Source organism: Haliotis cracherodii, unplaced genomic scaffold (assembly GCF_022045235.1).
Source record: "Haliotis cracherodii isolate W230 unplaced genomic scaffold, xgHalCrac1.p SCAF_3, whole genome shotgun sequence".
In the NCBI taxonomy this organism is placed as follows: Eukaryota; Metazoa; Mollusca; class Gastropoda; order Lepetellida; family Haliotidae; genus Haliotis; species Haliotis cracherodii.
The window spans coordinates 61237204-61255285 of record NW_027266286.1 but is presented as its reverse complement, the minus strand read 5'-3'; the positions used below and the strand labels follow the sequence as shown (position 1 = coordinate 61255285).

Genomic DNA, 18082 nt, shown 5'->3' with positions numbered 1-18082 from the left:
TTGACTGACACGGACTGCGAATATTGACTCGTCACATGATCACTATGTCACCTAATACATACCGTAGTCGACGTAATAAGCGCCCTGCTCTAATAAGCGCCCACGGCGATATTTGCTAATATATCGGCTAGTGAACAATACCAATTAGCACCCCTTCCGATTGATCAATGTACACAACACTTATTTATTCGCGTATAATACGCACTTGTGTGTTGTATGCACCCTTAATTATGGGCAATGAAATTCTGGAAAAATATATCTCTCGTATATAAACATTTCAGGCTGTCAGCATAAACCACGAAATTTATCTTTCAACTCTGTCTTTTCACCAAAATAATATTCTAATAAGAGCCCCCTATTTCTAATTTTGAGAGCGCCCTGGGCGATTATTACGTCGAATACGGTAATTAATATTGAGTTCGTCTGTGAGAAACAAGTAATTAATAACAGGGACAAAAGTAAATTCATAAATGAGTGAGTGAGTTGGGTTTTATCTACTTATAACAGTATTCCAGTTATACCATGGCATGTCAGCTTAATAAGGGAGGAAAGCCCGAAGTGATGCATGTCTCACACGGTTACCACTTCGGTGAAACCCACGAGCACAGATATGGTGCTGACAAACCTAGAAACATAATCAAGGTTCCTGTTTTGCCCAAGGGACACAACTCTGCACAGCAAATTGTGGCACCTCAGACGACTGGGCCACCCGTGCCCCCAAATTCATAAATGATCTTCAGTATAACAAACAAGTTTTTTTATGGATTTCGCTTAATGATGCAGTAAGCATATACTCCGAAACGTTGTGTTCCTCATAACAAAGAAGTTGACATCCATAAATTCTCTTCCTTATGTGTATCACTTCTAAATGCCTTTCAGAGACTCAACAAACAAGCACTTGCTTTTGATGAGGTGATATGCGAAAACAAGGCCCTTCGGACCGACCCATTCAGTGGTCTGCCCAATCCCCAACATACTGACTGTCCGGCCCGACCACCTCAGAGCTGGGGTCATCAGGAACTTGTTTCGCATTATGACCTCCCCAACAGTAATCATTTGTACCGGCATAATAAGTGTAGTACTTAATCAATAAATGATGTCAAGATTTTGCAAACCATTTCACCCTTATACCACACTTTTTACTTGCTTTACAGATGTTTTACAGGGAAATACCTGTCGGTAGGTGGGAAAAACAAAACAAAGCAAAAATATCAATTGTTTTTAGTTTTCTGCTCCTTTATAAGTCAGTTGGTATAAAAAAAATGGTTGAATGTGGGAGGAGAGCCTGTTGTAATGAATCAGGCAGGAATACTGTTGTTCACGTATCCATCCTGTCTATTTCAGTAAAAATTTAGAAAATGTTTTTTGGGTGCATCAGGTGGGATAGGGGTAAAAAAGAGAGCAAATTTGGAAATTGTTTTTTTCCAAAAAATTACAGTCGGCGGATCCATAGTACAATAGTTACAAGTAAAACGAGAAAACAGCATTATCACTATCCCCCATGGGGAACATTAGAATCTTGTTTATTCAAATATAAATAACATGGAAGTTAATGTTAACAATAAAAATACTTTCTAATATATCTTTAAGACGTCATAAGGTGGCTTTATGACATGAGAAAATCTTATTTTCAAACTCAGTCTTGATAAGTATCTCTTAGATAAGCTGGCAAAATTTCATTCATGTAACTTCAGTAGTTTCTCAGAAAACTTGTCCCCATTTCACACAGATCACTACTTTGAAGAGTCAAGAGCAAGGGACATAACTCTGTAAAAATAAGTTAGTGAGTGAGTGAGTGAGTTGGACTTAACGACTCTTTTTAACAGTATTCCAGTTACATCACGGCGTGTCAGCTTAATGTGGGAGGAAAGTCTGAAGTGATGCAGGTCTTAGACGTTTACCACTTTAGTGAAACCCACGAGCACGGGTATGTTGCTGACAAACCTAGAAACATAATCGAGGCGAACCGGGATTCGAACCCACAATCATAGGTTTCTGATGTGCCCAAGGGACGTAACTCTGCACAGCGAATCGCGGCGCCTTAGACAACAGGGACACCCTTGCCCCCTAAAAATAAAATAAGTTACAACACCAGATTTCGAACTCTTTTGAGATCATGATTAGTAACATCAGTTAGTAAAATTTCATTTCTCTTGACTCTTTTTTGAGAAAAACTTGTCCCCTTTGAGAAGCGGACTGGCAAACTCCATTCCTGTATCCTCTGCCCGACTTCGCAGCGGGGGATAAAAAGAGCATGACCCACTGAGTTCTGCATGGTGAGGACAGTAGAGTAAAACAGTGCAGGTGTGCCTGCAGTCCAAATATCTACGTAGTCATGCATCTTGAGGGTGACCTGTCACAGTTTATCAACCTTATCATCGCCACTTCTTCAAAGAATGAGTGGACGTTATCGAGAACATTCCTCAAAGCAATAGTCTCACTAGATAATAAATCTCATCTTATGTTTAATCAGCAAGGAAGCCCAGTCAACAATTTTTGTTGCTGTACAGCTATTTAAAAAAAGGTAGCGGTGAGGGAGTGAGTGAATTTGGTTTAGCGTTGCTTTGAACAGTACTCCAGTTCTCTCTTGGTGTTGTCAGCTTCATGTGGAAGGAAAACCTGAAGTGATCCAGTCGTAGAAGTTTACCACTTTCTCATGACCATACTGAAATACTTAGAAACAATCAAGGCAGATCTGGGATACAAACCCAAGATCACAGGTTTCTGGCACGCCTAAGGGAGGCAACTCTGCACGGTGAATTGCAGCAGCTGAAATGACTAGGCTTTTTATTCCCCTCCCAAAAAGAAAAAATATGCTAATCTTGTCCACATTTTTTAAATGTTTGCTCAATCTCAAAACCTCAAAATCATATTTCCGGAATTTAACAGACTTTGGCTAAGCTGTTAAATTTCTCTCTGAAAAAGATAGATGGTTTTTTCAAAATGACGATCTCAATACCGTATTTAATTTCTTCCTTCATAAACAAGTTCATTTAATGGTTTTAAAATTCAACTCTCAGGCAGTATACAGATAAAAATAAAAACTTGGAGTAAATTAATCCTTTTATAGGCGAGCCCTTTCAGCATTAATGTATCGCCTGAAGAGGTAGAGAGCTGCACCTACAAGCGGTCAACTGTGAAAGGATTAATTTACTCCAGTAAAGATATGTAAACATCTCAAGATAAACAACCTGTCAACCATTCATCAAAGGAAATAAAATAAAGAATGTCGCCAAACCAACCAATCAAAATCATTCAACCCGGGATGTGAGCTAATCAAACAGAGGTGAATACGAGACAACACGTGACAGTATTTCCATAGAAGTCACTAGTTTCCATTGCCAATCAAGACAAAGAAAATCCACTAGAGCTGGACGATAAGTAGGAATGACAAATCAGCTTGCAGCGATGTCCGATAATTGCAAGACAGCAGCAGCCAGTTTCTCATACTCCTCCAGACTGTTGTAGATGTGAGCAGATATCCTCACATACAGACGACCTTGGATTGCCTTGATTGGCACCTGAAATAGCCACACATTTAAATGAGTCTTGACTGGGTTGAAGGAGAGCAACATGATACATGTATATAGCGGAGTGGCCTCCCCTTGCCTACCAGTAGTTGCTGACCCATGGGACTTGCAGCTAATGCTCCCACTTTTTACCATGATACTGAGATTGAAGTTTAAATGAGAACAGAGCTATACGTTTGTTATACCTCTATTAAGAATCTGTCAATTTCATTGGTTAATCCATACCACATGACAAAATACATTCCAATGTAGACCCCGAAATCATGTGACTGACACTGACATTGATTCATGATCAGTATTGACCTGTCACGTGATGAATATTGATTGTCTGCCAGAAAAAATGATGGCGTCTGGTGGTAGGGATTGGGTGGTCTGGCTCACTGACTTGGTTGATGCATAGATTGTCTGGTCCAGACTAAGTTATTTACAGACTGCCGTCATTCAACTTGTATATTGCTGAGAACAGAGTTAGATAACAAATAAACAAACATACCTCTATGCAGTGTTCGTGGTAGAGCATGTTCTGCACCTGCTCTGCATGACAGTAGGTAAGAGTGTCACAATCCTTGAAGAGCTGCAGATGAGGGAGCTGTACCAGGGCCATGGAACCTAGGACAAAAGCAACACCTTGGCACAAGACATAAACTGAAGAAACAACCAGAGGTACAGGGGCTCAAGACGCGTGAAGATCAGGGGTAGAATAGGTCTTTAGCAACCCATACTTGCCATAAAAGGCAACAACGCTTGTGTTAAGAGGTGACTACTGGGATTGGGTGGTCAGGCACGCTGACTTGATTGATGCATGTCATTATATCCCAATTGAGTGGATGGATGCTCATGATGTCAATTATTGGATTGTTTGGTCCAGACCCCATCATTTACGACCACTGTCATATGTCTGGAATATTGCTGAGTGCGGCGTTAAACAACAAACAAACAGCCAATCATCTTTATGAAGTGACAGAAGAACTGAGTGGTGACGATGTCTAAAAAAACTATATTTTATCCGAAAACCATATTGTGATATTCATGCTGCTCAAACAAGTGAATGACCTTTATGTAACCTTGAAAGTTGACATGACCATGAGACATTTCAGGTTTTGATAATACTTTCTATTTTTCATTACTGATAGCAAAATTTAAAGATTTAATTTTTCAGCATTGACCGTGATCCTTGGTTGGATGTCTGCCAAATTCTAATCAATTTTAGATGTCACCAAGTGGTCTCGTATATCAAACTTGACTTCTGAATTCAAAGACTCAGTCGTGAGACAAAATCATTTAAATGCTTTAGTATAATAGGACTGTAAAACCTTTGTCAAACCAAGCAAAACGTTTTATTCTCACCGAACATTGAGAGAGGAGCTGCAAGACCTGTGTCCCAGGAGGTTGTCAACAGGTTAGCTGAAAAAACAGCAGGTCATCAGAACAAAAGGTCAAACTGATGCACAGCTGTCAATGATGGCGAGTTCAACCAGGACCGGTGAAGATCAAGGGTAGAATAGGTCTTCAGCAACCCGTGCTTGCGGTAAAAGGCAACTATGCTTGTCGTAAGATGCGACTAAAGGGAATTGGGTGGTCAGGTTTGCTGACTTGGTTGATGCACGTCATCATATCCCAATGGCGTGGATCAATGTTCATAATGTCAATCACTGGATTGTCGGGTCCAGACTCGATTATCAAAAGACTGCCGTCATATAGCATATAACAAACAAACAGACAACCAGTTCCACCGGCTAAGACATCGACAAAATCCCTGGTTGTGGAATAATTTCCTAGTAACAGCTGCTCCATGGGAAAAATTCCCCATGAGAAAATAGTGCAGATACTCTTTGACACCACCACCATAGAACCCTCGATTATCCAGTATATCATATCTCTAATGTTTTTGTTTACAATATACGTGCCTCGGACAAGTTACACGAAGAAGATGACAACCCCTATCTTTGATGTGGTTCAACATTAACCTGTAGATTTACTGGGGATGAGCCTAATGGAACTGAGCATGACTGAATAGCCCTTCTTTGAGCCGACTATTTTGACATGAAGGATTGGATTTGACCTGTCAATTTCAAGAATTCACGGCATTCAACGCCAGCCTGTGAAAGAAATGTGACAGTTCTGGCCCACATACAGTACAGTGGTTTGTGTAGGATTTGCTGAAATGCATGTTCTGAAATGAATTTCCTAAAGTGTGACAAGTTGTTATGATCAAGTGCCTGTGCAGTGACTTCACTGATGTATGGACATTGTGTTTGACTTTCGATGGGAGGAGTGTTTTCTGATGGACATGCTAATCCCCTTCTGCCAAATCCTAGCGGTGGTGGTTGACAGAGATGACAATAATTATCGATCACAATGTTTGTACACAACATGTTGTCATGAATAAAGTTTCTTAAACACTTTTTTATGTCATATTTTACTTTCATTGTTGGTTGTTTCATTGACAAAATTACCTAATCGCCATCGAACAGAGATAGACATTGATGCATCTGTGACTATATGGTGTCTACTGCAAATGTACCTGCATCTGTGACTATATGGTGTCTACCACAAACGTACCTGCATCTGTGACTATGTGGTGTCTACCACAAACGTACCTGCATCTGTGACTATATGGTGTCTACTGCAAACGTACCTGCATCTGTGACTATATGGTGTCTACTACAAACGTACCTGCATCTGTGACTATATGGTGTCTACTGCAAACGTACCGACATCTGTGACTATATGGTGTCTACTACAAATATACCTGCATCTGTGACTATATGGTGTCTACTGCAAACGTACCTGCATCTGTGGCTATATGGTGTCTACTGCAAACGTACCTGCATCTGTGACTATATGGTGTCTACCACAAACATACCTGCATCTGTGACTATATGGTGTCTACTACAAACGTACCTGCATCTGTGACTATATGGTGTCTACTACAAACGTACCTGCATCTGTGACTATATTGTGTCTACTACAAACGTACCTGCATCTGTGACTATATGGTGTCTACTACAAACGTACCTGCATCGGTGACTATATGGTGTCTACTACAAACGTACCTGCATCTGTGACTATATGGTGTCTACTTCAAACATACCTGCATCTGTGACTATATAGTGTTTACTACAAACGTACCTGCATCTGTGACTATATGGTGTCTACCACAAACGTACCTGCATCTGTGACTATATAGTGTTTACTACAAACGTACCTGCATCTGTGACTATATGGTGTCTACTTCAAACATACCTGCATCTGTGACTATATAGTGTTTACTACAAACGTACCTGCATCTGTGACTATATGGTGTCTACCACAAATGTACCTGCATCTGTGACTATATGGTGTCTACTGCAAACGTACCTGCATCTGTGACTATATGGTGTCTACTACAAACGTACCTGCATCTGTGACTATATGGTGTCTACTACAAACGTACCTGCATCTGTGACTATATAGTGTTTACTACAAACGTACCTGCATCTGTGACTATATGGTGTCTACCACAAACGTACCTGCATCTGTGACTATATGGTGTCTACTGCAAACGTACCTGCATCGGTGACTATATGGTGTCTACTACAAACGTACCTGCATCTGTGACTATATGGTGTCTACTACAAACGTACCTGCATCTGTGACTATATTGTGTCTACTACAAACGTACCTGCATCTGTGACTATATGGTGTCTACTGCAAACGTACCTGCATCTGTGACTATATGGTGTCTACTACAAACGTACCTGCATCGGTGACTATATGGTGTCTACTACAAACGTACCTGCATCTGTGACTATATGGTGTCTACTTCAAACATACCTGCATCTGTGACTATATAGTGTTTACTACAAACGTACCTGCATCTGTGACTATATGGTGTCTACCACAAACGTACCTGCATCTGTGACTATATAGTGTTTACTACAAACGTACCTGCATCTGTGACTATATGGTGTCTACCACAAACGTACCTGCATCTGTGACTATATAGTGTCTACCACAAACGTACCTGCATCTGTGACTATATGGTGTCTACTACAAACGTACCTGCATCTGTGACCAGCCTATAGATGTAGTGTTGTATTCTGTTCACACCTACAGACAGCCAGAAGTCCAGCAGGGTGTGAAGAGACAGGAAGGGGCTGTAGTCATGTAGCCCTGAAAAATATATTACTCTTACAAACTCTACAGCGATCTGACTGGCAAGTCCTCCCCTTGTACAATCCCTTACAAGACTGACCAGTGTAGGTATGACGTGTGGCATAATGTGACAAACTGACGTCACACTTTGAAGAAACTTGCAATGCTAACTTTCTCACAAGGTGTACAGGATATGTGACTGAAGGTGATGGACAGATAAAATTCTGTAAACCCCACTCCTGACACTCGTTTGTTTGTTTGTTTGTTTGTTTGTTGTTTAACACACACTCAACATTATTCCAGCTATACGATGGCGGTCTGTAAATAATCAAATCTGGACCAGACAATCCATTGACATCATGAGCATCGATCTAGACAATTGGGACACGATGACATGCATCAACCAAGTCAGTGAGTCTGATCACCCGATCTTGTTAGTCGCCTCTTACGGCAAACATGGGTTAATGAAGACCTATTTACACAAGATCTTCATAGGGCTCTGATACATGTAATTTATCATCCAAAACTGGCTCCCACAGGAGATATCGCTTGGGTGAGATCAAGCGATATCTATACTGTAGATATCGCTGCAATTAAATTGCATCACAATGCTTTGCAGACCATTGTGATGTCATTGGTTACCATGACGTCACAATCATATGACATCACTAATGGCGCTGCTACTGAAGCTGTTAGCAGTACTTTTTACACTTAAGACACTGCTTATTACTTTCTACAAACTGAAAAAGTTGGAAGAATGTTGTTGGGTGATAAATAAAATCTCACCCTCGTGTCTTTTGATATCAAATATATCAACACTCGTTGATAAAAGTGGAAAAAATCTTCGGCAAGCCTCGGAGTTTTCCCACTTTTATCAACTCATGTTGATATATATGATATCAAAAGACACTCGGGTGAGATTCTCTATATATAACTCATAAAATATTTCTTCTGCTGGGACTTGCACCCTACACATTGCATAAAGAGAAGCTCATGCTTCTCAACTCGCTACCACTTGTGTTATTAATTATTTTGAGCAGTGATTGAAAAAAACTGAAATATGCAATCACATCTGAATGATTTCATTAACTTACTCAAATGTATTTGAGGATGTCCACTTGCCAGGTATCAAACGTTCACAAACAGTAGATCTGCTTCTCCTCCTTTAAATGTTTCACATTTACACGATTTCTAGAAGGAATGAGAGAGTCTTAAAGCCGCTTTGAATGGTGTATCCTTTATATTATGGCATGTCAGCTAAATGTTGGAGGAGACGGACTAAGGTCCTCGGCATTGATAAGTACGGATATAGCGCCGACAGACCACGAATCATAATTAGCATAATTTTAGGATTCAAACCCATTATCAGCAGATCCTGTCTTGAGTAACATAGGTAACTCTGCACATCCTTAGACAACTTGGCCAAACATGTCCCACAATACATAGCCAGAAATATCCCTATGTCCTCTCCATGCCCGGACTGGAAGTGATGATGAGTTGGTGGGTGAGTGGGAGGATGGGTGGGAGGATGGGTGGGAGGATGGGTTGGTGGATGAGTGAGTGGGTGGATGAGTGAGTGGGTGGATGTGTGAGTGGGTGGATGAGTGAGTGGGTGGATGAGTGGATGGATGAATGGATGACGGTGGATGAGTGGGTGAATGGTTGGGTGGATGGGCAGATGGGTGAATGAGTGGGTGGATGAATAAGTGGTTGGATGAATGGATGACGGTGGATGAGTGGTTGGATGGGCAGGTGGGTGGATGAGTGGTTGGATAAGTGGGTGGGGTAGTGCGTGGTTGGGTGGATGAGTCGGTGGGTGGATGGGTGAGTGGGTGGGTGGATCGGCAGGTGGGTAGATGAGTGGGTGGATGGGTGGGCGGATGAATGGGTGGGTGAGTGGGTTGATGGGCAGTGGGTAGACAAGTGGGTGGATAAGAGGATGGATGAGTTGATGGATGAGAGGGTGGGTGGGTGAGTGGGTGGATCGGCAGGTGGGTAGATGAGTGGGTGGATGGGTGAGTGGGTGGGTGAGTGGGTCAATGGGCAGTGGGTAGACAAGTGGGTGGATGAAAGGGTGGATAAGAGGATGGATGAGTTGATGGATGAGTGGGTGGGTGGGTGAGTTGGTGGAAGCGCAGGTGGGTAGATGAGTGGGTGGATGGGTGGGCGGATGAGTGGGTGGGTGAGTGGGTTGATGGGCAGTGGGTAGACAAGTGGGTGGATGAAAGGGTGGATGAGAGGATAGATGAGTTGGTGGAAGGGCAGGTTGGTAGATGAGTGGATGGATAAAAGGTTGGATAAGTGGGTGGGGTAGTGTGTGGGTGGATGGATGAGTGGATGGATGAGTGGATGGATAAGTGGGTGGATAAGTGGGTGGGTAGTGTGTGGGTGGGTGGATGGATGAGTGGTTGGATGAGTGGGTGGATAGGTTGGTGGGGTAGTGTGTGGGTGGATGGATGAGTGGATGGATAAGTGGGTGGATAAGTGGGTGGGGTAGTGTGTGGATGGATGGATGAGTGGGTGGGTGGGTGGATGGATGAGTGGGTGGATGGCTTTCACTCATCTCTACTATAGTAGTGACACCAGAAAAGGGTTTCACACACTATACCCATTTGGTAGTGAACCCAGATCACACGCCAACCTCACCACCCGATAATTTTCTTTGTGTGTTTGTAAGTTGTTAAACGACACATACAGCAATATTCCAGCTATATGACAGCGGTCTGTAAATAATCAAACCTGGACCAGACAATTAAGGGACTAAAATCATGAGCATCAATCCACGTAAATCAATGACATTAGTCACTGAGCCTGAACACTAAATCCATTCAGTCAACTCTTACAACAAGCATAGATTTCTGAGGATCTATATTCTTACCCAGAATCCATGCGAGTATTATCGATGCTGATGAATTGAGTGAGATGGTTTTATGCCGCTTTTAGCAATATTCAAGCAATATCATGGCGGGGATACTGATGAAGATGAAGATGATGTAGAACTAGAGGACACCCATCTGCAAGGTGTCATCAGTCCCCTACCTGCCCATATGAACTCCGAGTTGAAGCCGGATCCAAATCCGTGTGAGATGACGAGGGGCCGGGTAGACTCTTGGTACTGCTTGGCCACATAGAGGAATGCAGCCCCCTTGGGGCTACACAGCCACTTGTGGGCATTTGAGACGTAGAAGTCAGGCTGCAGGGTCCGGAGACTGAGAGGGATGGAGCCCAGGGCATGAGCGCCATCTACCAGCACCGGAACATTTCTGTAACAGAGCCCACTACAATGTAAAGAATCCGCTTCATAAACCTACAGTGACGTCATCCTGTTGTTTTTTTAAGTTTTTTTTCAAATAGTGGAAAGCCCGCATCGTGACTTTCTAACTCTACTGAACAGTGATACATCATCAAAAATTAATAAATAACCTTTAATATGCATCTTATGATGACTTTTCACTGGTCAAGCGTCACAATCTATCTACGTGGAAATTCCATGTGAATTGAACCTGCAACCACACACTTCATGTTTGGTATTGCAACCAACTGTTTTCCCATGCAGCCACCAGGGCAGGTGATGAACAGGTGTTCAATCTAACATATCACTGACTTCAGTTGTCTGCATGCTGCACATGGCCTTGTCTCACCCACTGTCATCAAAATCGTTTTATATTGTGATGTTACACCATAAAGTATCCGATGTCTTTTATTCTTACAGATAATTCTTGCACTTAGTTATTTAAGACACTCCTCGGTCTTGGTTGAAAATCTAAAACAGCAAGCACAGAAAACGCCCAAAGTCGAAGTTTTACATTTTCCATCAAAACCTCATCTTCCCGAGGCAAGGGAGTTAAGTGACTATGTAAGTCCAGTTCCACCCTTGCCAAACTAGGCTGGAATTATGGAGTTATATTTTAGCCAGACTAAAGAGTCTGTGCACAGTCCGATCAAAATCATGTAACAAAATCGGCATCAGGTTCCTCAACTGCCATGCAGATTTCTGTCAATTACAGGATTTACAAAGCATGTGTACCATCAACATGAGGTCATGGGAAATTTTTCATGTTTTTGATCAAGGTGCTCACATGATTTGATGCACTTCGCAAAGAAAGACCCCTTACAGTATAGATCTTGAATATAGATTAGATCGTCTTCACTGGGTGCTGCCATTTTGTTTGAAGCAAACACAAGCGATATGAGAGGTAGAATCTGTTGGTCAATAGGAGGGACATACAAGGGACATAACTTGTAAGAGCCACTAAGATCGAGCCCCGAAATTCAAACATGGTTCGGCAAGGGTGGAAACTGGACTTTACAGTTTGTTAACTCCCTTGCCTCTAGAAGATGCAAAAAACCTCAGATGTTAACTGCATTAACTATAACATTTGGTGTATATGTACCACTAACATTTCCATGATGGGGGCACACTACCTTAGTACCATTACATACAAAGAACATGAAGGTATATCTGGATTAGTTAAATACACATAGAAATGTTTGGGCTGTATGAACCCACCTCTGGTGACAGATCTGTATGATGTCTGACAGTGGGGTGATGTACGGCGTGTTGCTGGGGATGTGGTCAAATATAGCCAACTTTGTCTTGTTCCCATCTAAGTTGTCCTTTACCAAGTCTATGAGCTGCAAACAATATACATAAGATTAGCAATAACTAAAAGATATATTGGTAACTAGAAAAAAAAAGTATCTCTACCATTGTTTGTTTGTTGTTTAACGCTGCACTCAGCAATATTCATGCTACATGACAGTAGTCTGTAAATAATCTATACTGGATCAGACAATCCAGTGATTGACATCATGAGCATCGATCTAAGTAAATGGGATATGATGACATGCATCAACTGAGCCAACAAGCTTATCCAGCCAATCCCGTTAGTCGTATCTTGCGACCTAATCTTAACGGGTAATCACCACCATTGAGAAATGTTAGATGGCCTATTTGACATGTTCTTTTTCAAAGATAAGAGAAACAAAGACAAAAAGTCAAGTGACAGGTATCGTCTGTGTTTGTACATTTGTGACCTGAATTTATCTGCACCACATCAAATCTGTTTTTAGTTTAGTTTGTAGAATTGGACATGTTTTATCTTTTATGAAACTCAAACAATGCATGTCTTTCACTGATTGCAATCATGCCATATAACAAAAAATATATACCTAGTTTTTAGTCTTTCTTGTTTTCTACACTTTATTAAACCAAACAAGCATGTTAAAGACTTTCACATTCTGATATAATGTTACCTGCTGGGGTCCTTCGAGAGGGAAGTTGACCGTGACCTCGGACACCACAGCCCCTGTGTCCACACATACTTGCCGCACCAGCTTCTTCACAGCTCCTACAGAGTTTAGAGTTTAAATATACTTATTGGCAGAAATAAGGGAACACATATAACAGGAAATGTCCTGTGTCCTCCGAGTGAGTGAGTGAGTGAGTGAGTGAGTGAACAAAAACATGCATGACCCAATACATTATTAACTAAAAGAGCAAATGTAAAGCGCTGTCAAATCTAGAAACATATGTACCCAGAAAACCAGATGTATGTCCAGAGTACATCTTATATATATCTAAATTACAGATCTTTTTCCTCTACTTTTAAGAATGGGTGAGTGAGTGAATGATGTTCAGCATCACAGTCATAAACAATCAAGCACTGTCATTAAGGCCAGTAAATAATCGAGTCTGGACCAGACAAACCAGTGACTGAAAGCATCATCAGTGATCTATGACACATGATAAACACAATCAGTCACAGAGCCTGACTGCACAACAAATATAATTTTTTGATAACAAGCATGAGATACGAGGTACTGGGGATCTTCTAGCGCCTCACAGGCAGCTTGGGTTGTATACTCTCCAGGGAGCTGAGAATTAAACTGCACACTGATCCAGTGACCAGGGTAATAATATTGTAGCGCCATGAACATTCACTTGGTATCATAATTATTATTATTATTATTATTATTATTATTATTACTATCACAAGGAATGATCACAGGGCTTGCACATTGCCTCACCATAGGTGTTGGAAAACATGAAGATGACGTCGCCGGTCTTGAAGTCGAAGCTCCTGATGACACTGTTGATGCCAGTCGTAGCGTTCGTCATCAACACCAGGTCTCTTGGGTCACAGTCTAGGAGAAACAGTCAGCGTCAGGGGAAACCGTCATTGTCAACATTCAACATACACACATTCCATTCAGCATTATGAAAACAAGAAATTTTGTTTTCAATTTCTTAGTTCAAGGATCCAGTGACCAAACATTTCACAATATGGAATAACTCATAAAAACAACTCTTTTGTATCACTTTCTGTACTTGACACGACAACCAAATATGTTAAGGGATGTTAAGGGACGGTTACTTTCACTGTTATATTCACAACCACCGGCACACAATGATCTCTCATATATTGAGTGGCAATGTCTCATTCATTGAGCAGCAATGTCTCATTCATTGAGCAGCAATGTCTCATTCATTGAGTGAGTGGGTATGGTCTCACGACGTTTTTAGCAATATTCCAGCAATATCACAGTGGGGGACACCAGAAATAGGCTTCACACATTGTACCCATGTGGGGAATCGAACCTGGGCCTTCGTCGTGACGAACAAACGCTTGAACCACTGGGCTACCACACCACCCCCATTCATTGAGTGGCAATGTTTCATTAAGTGGCAATGTTTCATTAAGTGGCAATGCATCATTCAATGAGTGGCAATGTTTCATTCATTGAGTGGCACTGTCTTATTCATTAAGTGGCAATATCTCATTCATTAAGTGGCAATGTCTCATTCATAAGTGGCCATCCTGGATTATCCAGTGTATAATATCTCCATTCTATTGATGTAAATACCCTGAATCAATTTGCTACCATAACTTCATTAAGTTTGAATGACACGACACAAAAAATAACTGTCCCATCAAATTAAACTCACGTGAAAATCTGAAGAGAAAATGACAAACAATTTTTAGTCTGATTGCAAGACTTTGGATTATGAAATTAGGAGAGAAATGGTTTAACAAGTTCAAAACCGACCCACAAACTTGGCAAGCCTTCTTGTGACATACACAAGATGGGGGAGCAACTCCCTGTCGTAGAACCTCAGTGGTTGTGACTCTGTGTATCTCTGCCATTGCTGGAGGGAGAAAATACCCAGATTAGACAGAATGGGTATACTTTTAAGACAATTACAATGTGTTATGAAGTAGACCTTGTCTATTAACTTACTAACTTATCATAACCCGACCTGAGGGTACCACAGAGTATCCATATTACAAACCATTTGGGAGCAACAAAAGCTGAGGGAACTAGACAATCTCATCCATATCAGCTCTCAGTTCTCGCTACCACTAAACAAAGATCTGAAGACATCACACGACAGATCGTTTCAAAAGACCTTTTGCAAACTTTGACTGACCAATGAAATGACTAACAAGAAGTTCACATTAGCCAATCAGAAACCAGCTTTCTCAAGCTTTGAAAAATACTGATGAAAAATACAAAAGCTGAGCAAAAGAAATTTCTGGAATGTCTAATAAACGACCAAGATTGTAGGCAGTACTTCTGCTGTGGAAAGTATCTTCCATTTCTAATGTTTATCCCATTGAAGTGAGAGACAGGTAATGATTTAAATGGAATCAGGTGTACACCCTGTTTCTGTCGTTCAGAATACCCAGTGTTAACCCATTCCAAGTTGCATGATTAGAAAACATATTCCGACTTTCACTTTCCAGATCTGGTGACAGGTCATTCTGTGACCTGTAATGGGATGTCCTCAGGTCTTTATTTAGCAGCAGCAAAAACTAAGATCTGTGTTAATGAGATAATGTGTACTCCATATATACCACTCAAAACAAGTTAAAGACCACCATGAAAAATTAACTATAGCAGTATAAAAGAAGTTGGTGCTCTTTAACTTCTTTTGAGTAGTATATTATTTGTTTGTGCAATTCTTTTTGGATTTAGGCCATGTGTAAGTATAGGTCTTCCAGCTTTTCAACAGGACTCAGTGACTTTCCTTTAGAATAAGTTAAAAGTCTGCCATATGGTTAAAACAATGCCAATATAATGTAAAATTTTAACTAACAAGTAAAAGAATAAAACTGTCTTAACCAAAAGCAACACTACTCTCCTGACACTGGATATATGTGGACTATTACCTATCCATAGTCTGTCTTTTATACACCACCTTGATTTGTTTGTTTGTTGTTTAATACTGCACTCAGCAATATTCCAGCTACTGTCAAACACCGTTGTGTCGAAGTTAAAGGGGCCTACCTAAATACTTCGAGTTATCCGAGGATCGACACAACCCAAAATGATGAATAAGGAATACACAGGGACCAAGCTTTTACTTCGAGACAAATGTAAGTTCGACACATCAGTGAGTGAGTGAGTTTGATTTTACGCCGCTTTTAGCAATATTCCAGCAATATCACGGCAGGGGACACCAGAAATGGGCTTCACACATTGTACCCCTGTCAGTAATCGAACCCGGGTCTTCGGCGTGACGAGCAAACGCTTTAACCACTAGGCTACCGCCCCTTCGACACATCAAAGTTCAACACAATGGAGTTTGACTGTATATGACAAAAGCTTGTAAACAATAGCGTCTTGACCAGACACTCAAGTGACAAATAATATGAATATTGATCTGTGATTCAGGAGTACAATGCCATGCAGTCAACCACCCGATCACCACAGAACACACCATCTTCCAGAAAGATCTGTTTACCTGGGTTGCATCTAATGCCTCCTTCAACACTCCTCCAAACGCGCCATGATTCAGGAATGTGCAGCTTCCCTTAAGGAAATATTAATATGATAAGTAACAAGCAATCCGACAACAGTTCTCAACAATATTAGCTACTGTTATCATGCAGTAGTAAACATGTCAAGTTCTGCCTATTGCAAAAAAATTTGATGCTCATTTAATATGTACAACAAACATATCCTAAACTATAATCTAGAGTAAAACTTCCCCTGGGATAATATTTAGGTAGGATATAATCCTTACTTACAATACCACTTTCAGTGGAAAAGGTGGTATTCATAATTCATAATTGTGTCCCTTTGGCTTGCCAGGATCTGATGATCAGGAGTTTGAATCCCAATTTGCTCTGATCTCATCCTTGGTTCGTCAGCACCCCCTGTTCATGGGTTTTTCCAAATTGGTAAACATCTAAGACCTGCAATACTTTGGGAATACCTCCCACATCCAGCTGTCATGTCGTAATATGACTGAAATACTGTTCAACAGCTTCAAACCCAAGTCAACCACACATTCCTACTTCTCTCCATCTGGGATAACAATCAAACCACGTCCTCCAACACATCAACACATTACGCCACCACTCCCATCACCACACAAGTGAGTGAGTATGTGAGTGAGATGAGTTTAATTCCTATTTCAATTCATGTTAATCTATGATGGGGCATAACCTCAGCTTAGAGAAGTGGGGCCCAGGAGTTATTGGGATTCATAACCTTGTATAATAACCATGACTCAGATCAGAGCAAATTGGGGTAAATATGTATATACTCACCGACAACAGAAACACGAATACCATATATATATATGTTGGTTAATATATGAAGAAGTACTCAAGTTCAAGAGGAACCGGTATTATAAAGGTTTCATTCACAAACAAACATACTGCCATGTTGTGTGAACCAACACTCATGAACCCATCACATGTGACATCATAGATCTATGACTACATGCACCATTTGTCTTGTGCAGGATTAGCATGTACAGTTTGGAAATCATGTCAGCATATTGTGATAAGAATAAAGACACACTTGACTTATTGTTAGTTTTGTCATTAAATGGTACCCTCGTACATTGGAAACATCTTTTCCTAATGTACATTCTTCTATATGTTTCTATGGTTCGGATTTCTTTTGGCGGTGAGTATATATATTGTCTTCAGCGGAACACCACCGGGCATTGCTGATCGTGATTACCTCCAGGAGGAAGTGCTTCTCTCTGGCTTCCTTGCCAAACTGTAACTCGTCCTGCTGGAATAAGAAGGCTGGTGACTTGATGGGTAGCTCTGGCGGACTGTAGTCTTCCTGGGGTCAAACAAGATATACTACACCATATACATTTTCATATGTACAATATACAAGATATTCAATATACAAGAAACACAATATACAAGACTGTGGTACACAAGATATGCTGTACAAGATATACAAGATACAAGATCACAGTATACAAGATACATTATACAAGATACTAGTACACGATATACAACATAGATATACAAAAACGTTGAATACGGATATAATGGAACACCTCACATCCTCACCTCGGGGATGTTGATCAGCTCTTGTACATTGGAAGCATGGAAGGAGCCGAAGTCTCGCTTGTTTCTCTGTTCAGTAGGTTCCGACAT

At 41.0% G+C, this 18082-nt stretch overlaps 1 protein-coding gene across 1 annotated transcript; it reads right to left on the bottom strand.

The window, feature by feature from the left end:
- Positions 1-3395: 3395 nt before the first annotated feature.
- Positions 3396-18082, bottom strand: LOC139475587 (uncharacterized). The gene is made up of 12 exons (XM_071258778.1): positions 17996-18082; positions 17649-17756; positions 16417-16485; positions 14718-14817; positions 13698-13814; positions 12924-13018; positions 12178-12302; positions 10707-10930; positions 7575-7685; positions 4878-4934; positions 4024-4139; positions 3396-3521 (listed from the first exon to the last, which is right to left on the bottom strand). Exons 1-12 carry the CDS (start codon positions 18080-18082, stop codon positions 3396-3398), a joined length of 1335 nt encoding a protein of 444 aa, XP_071114879.1.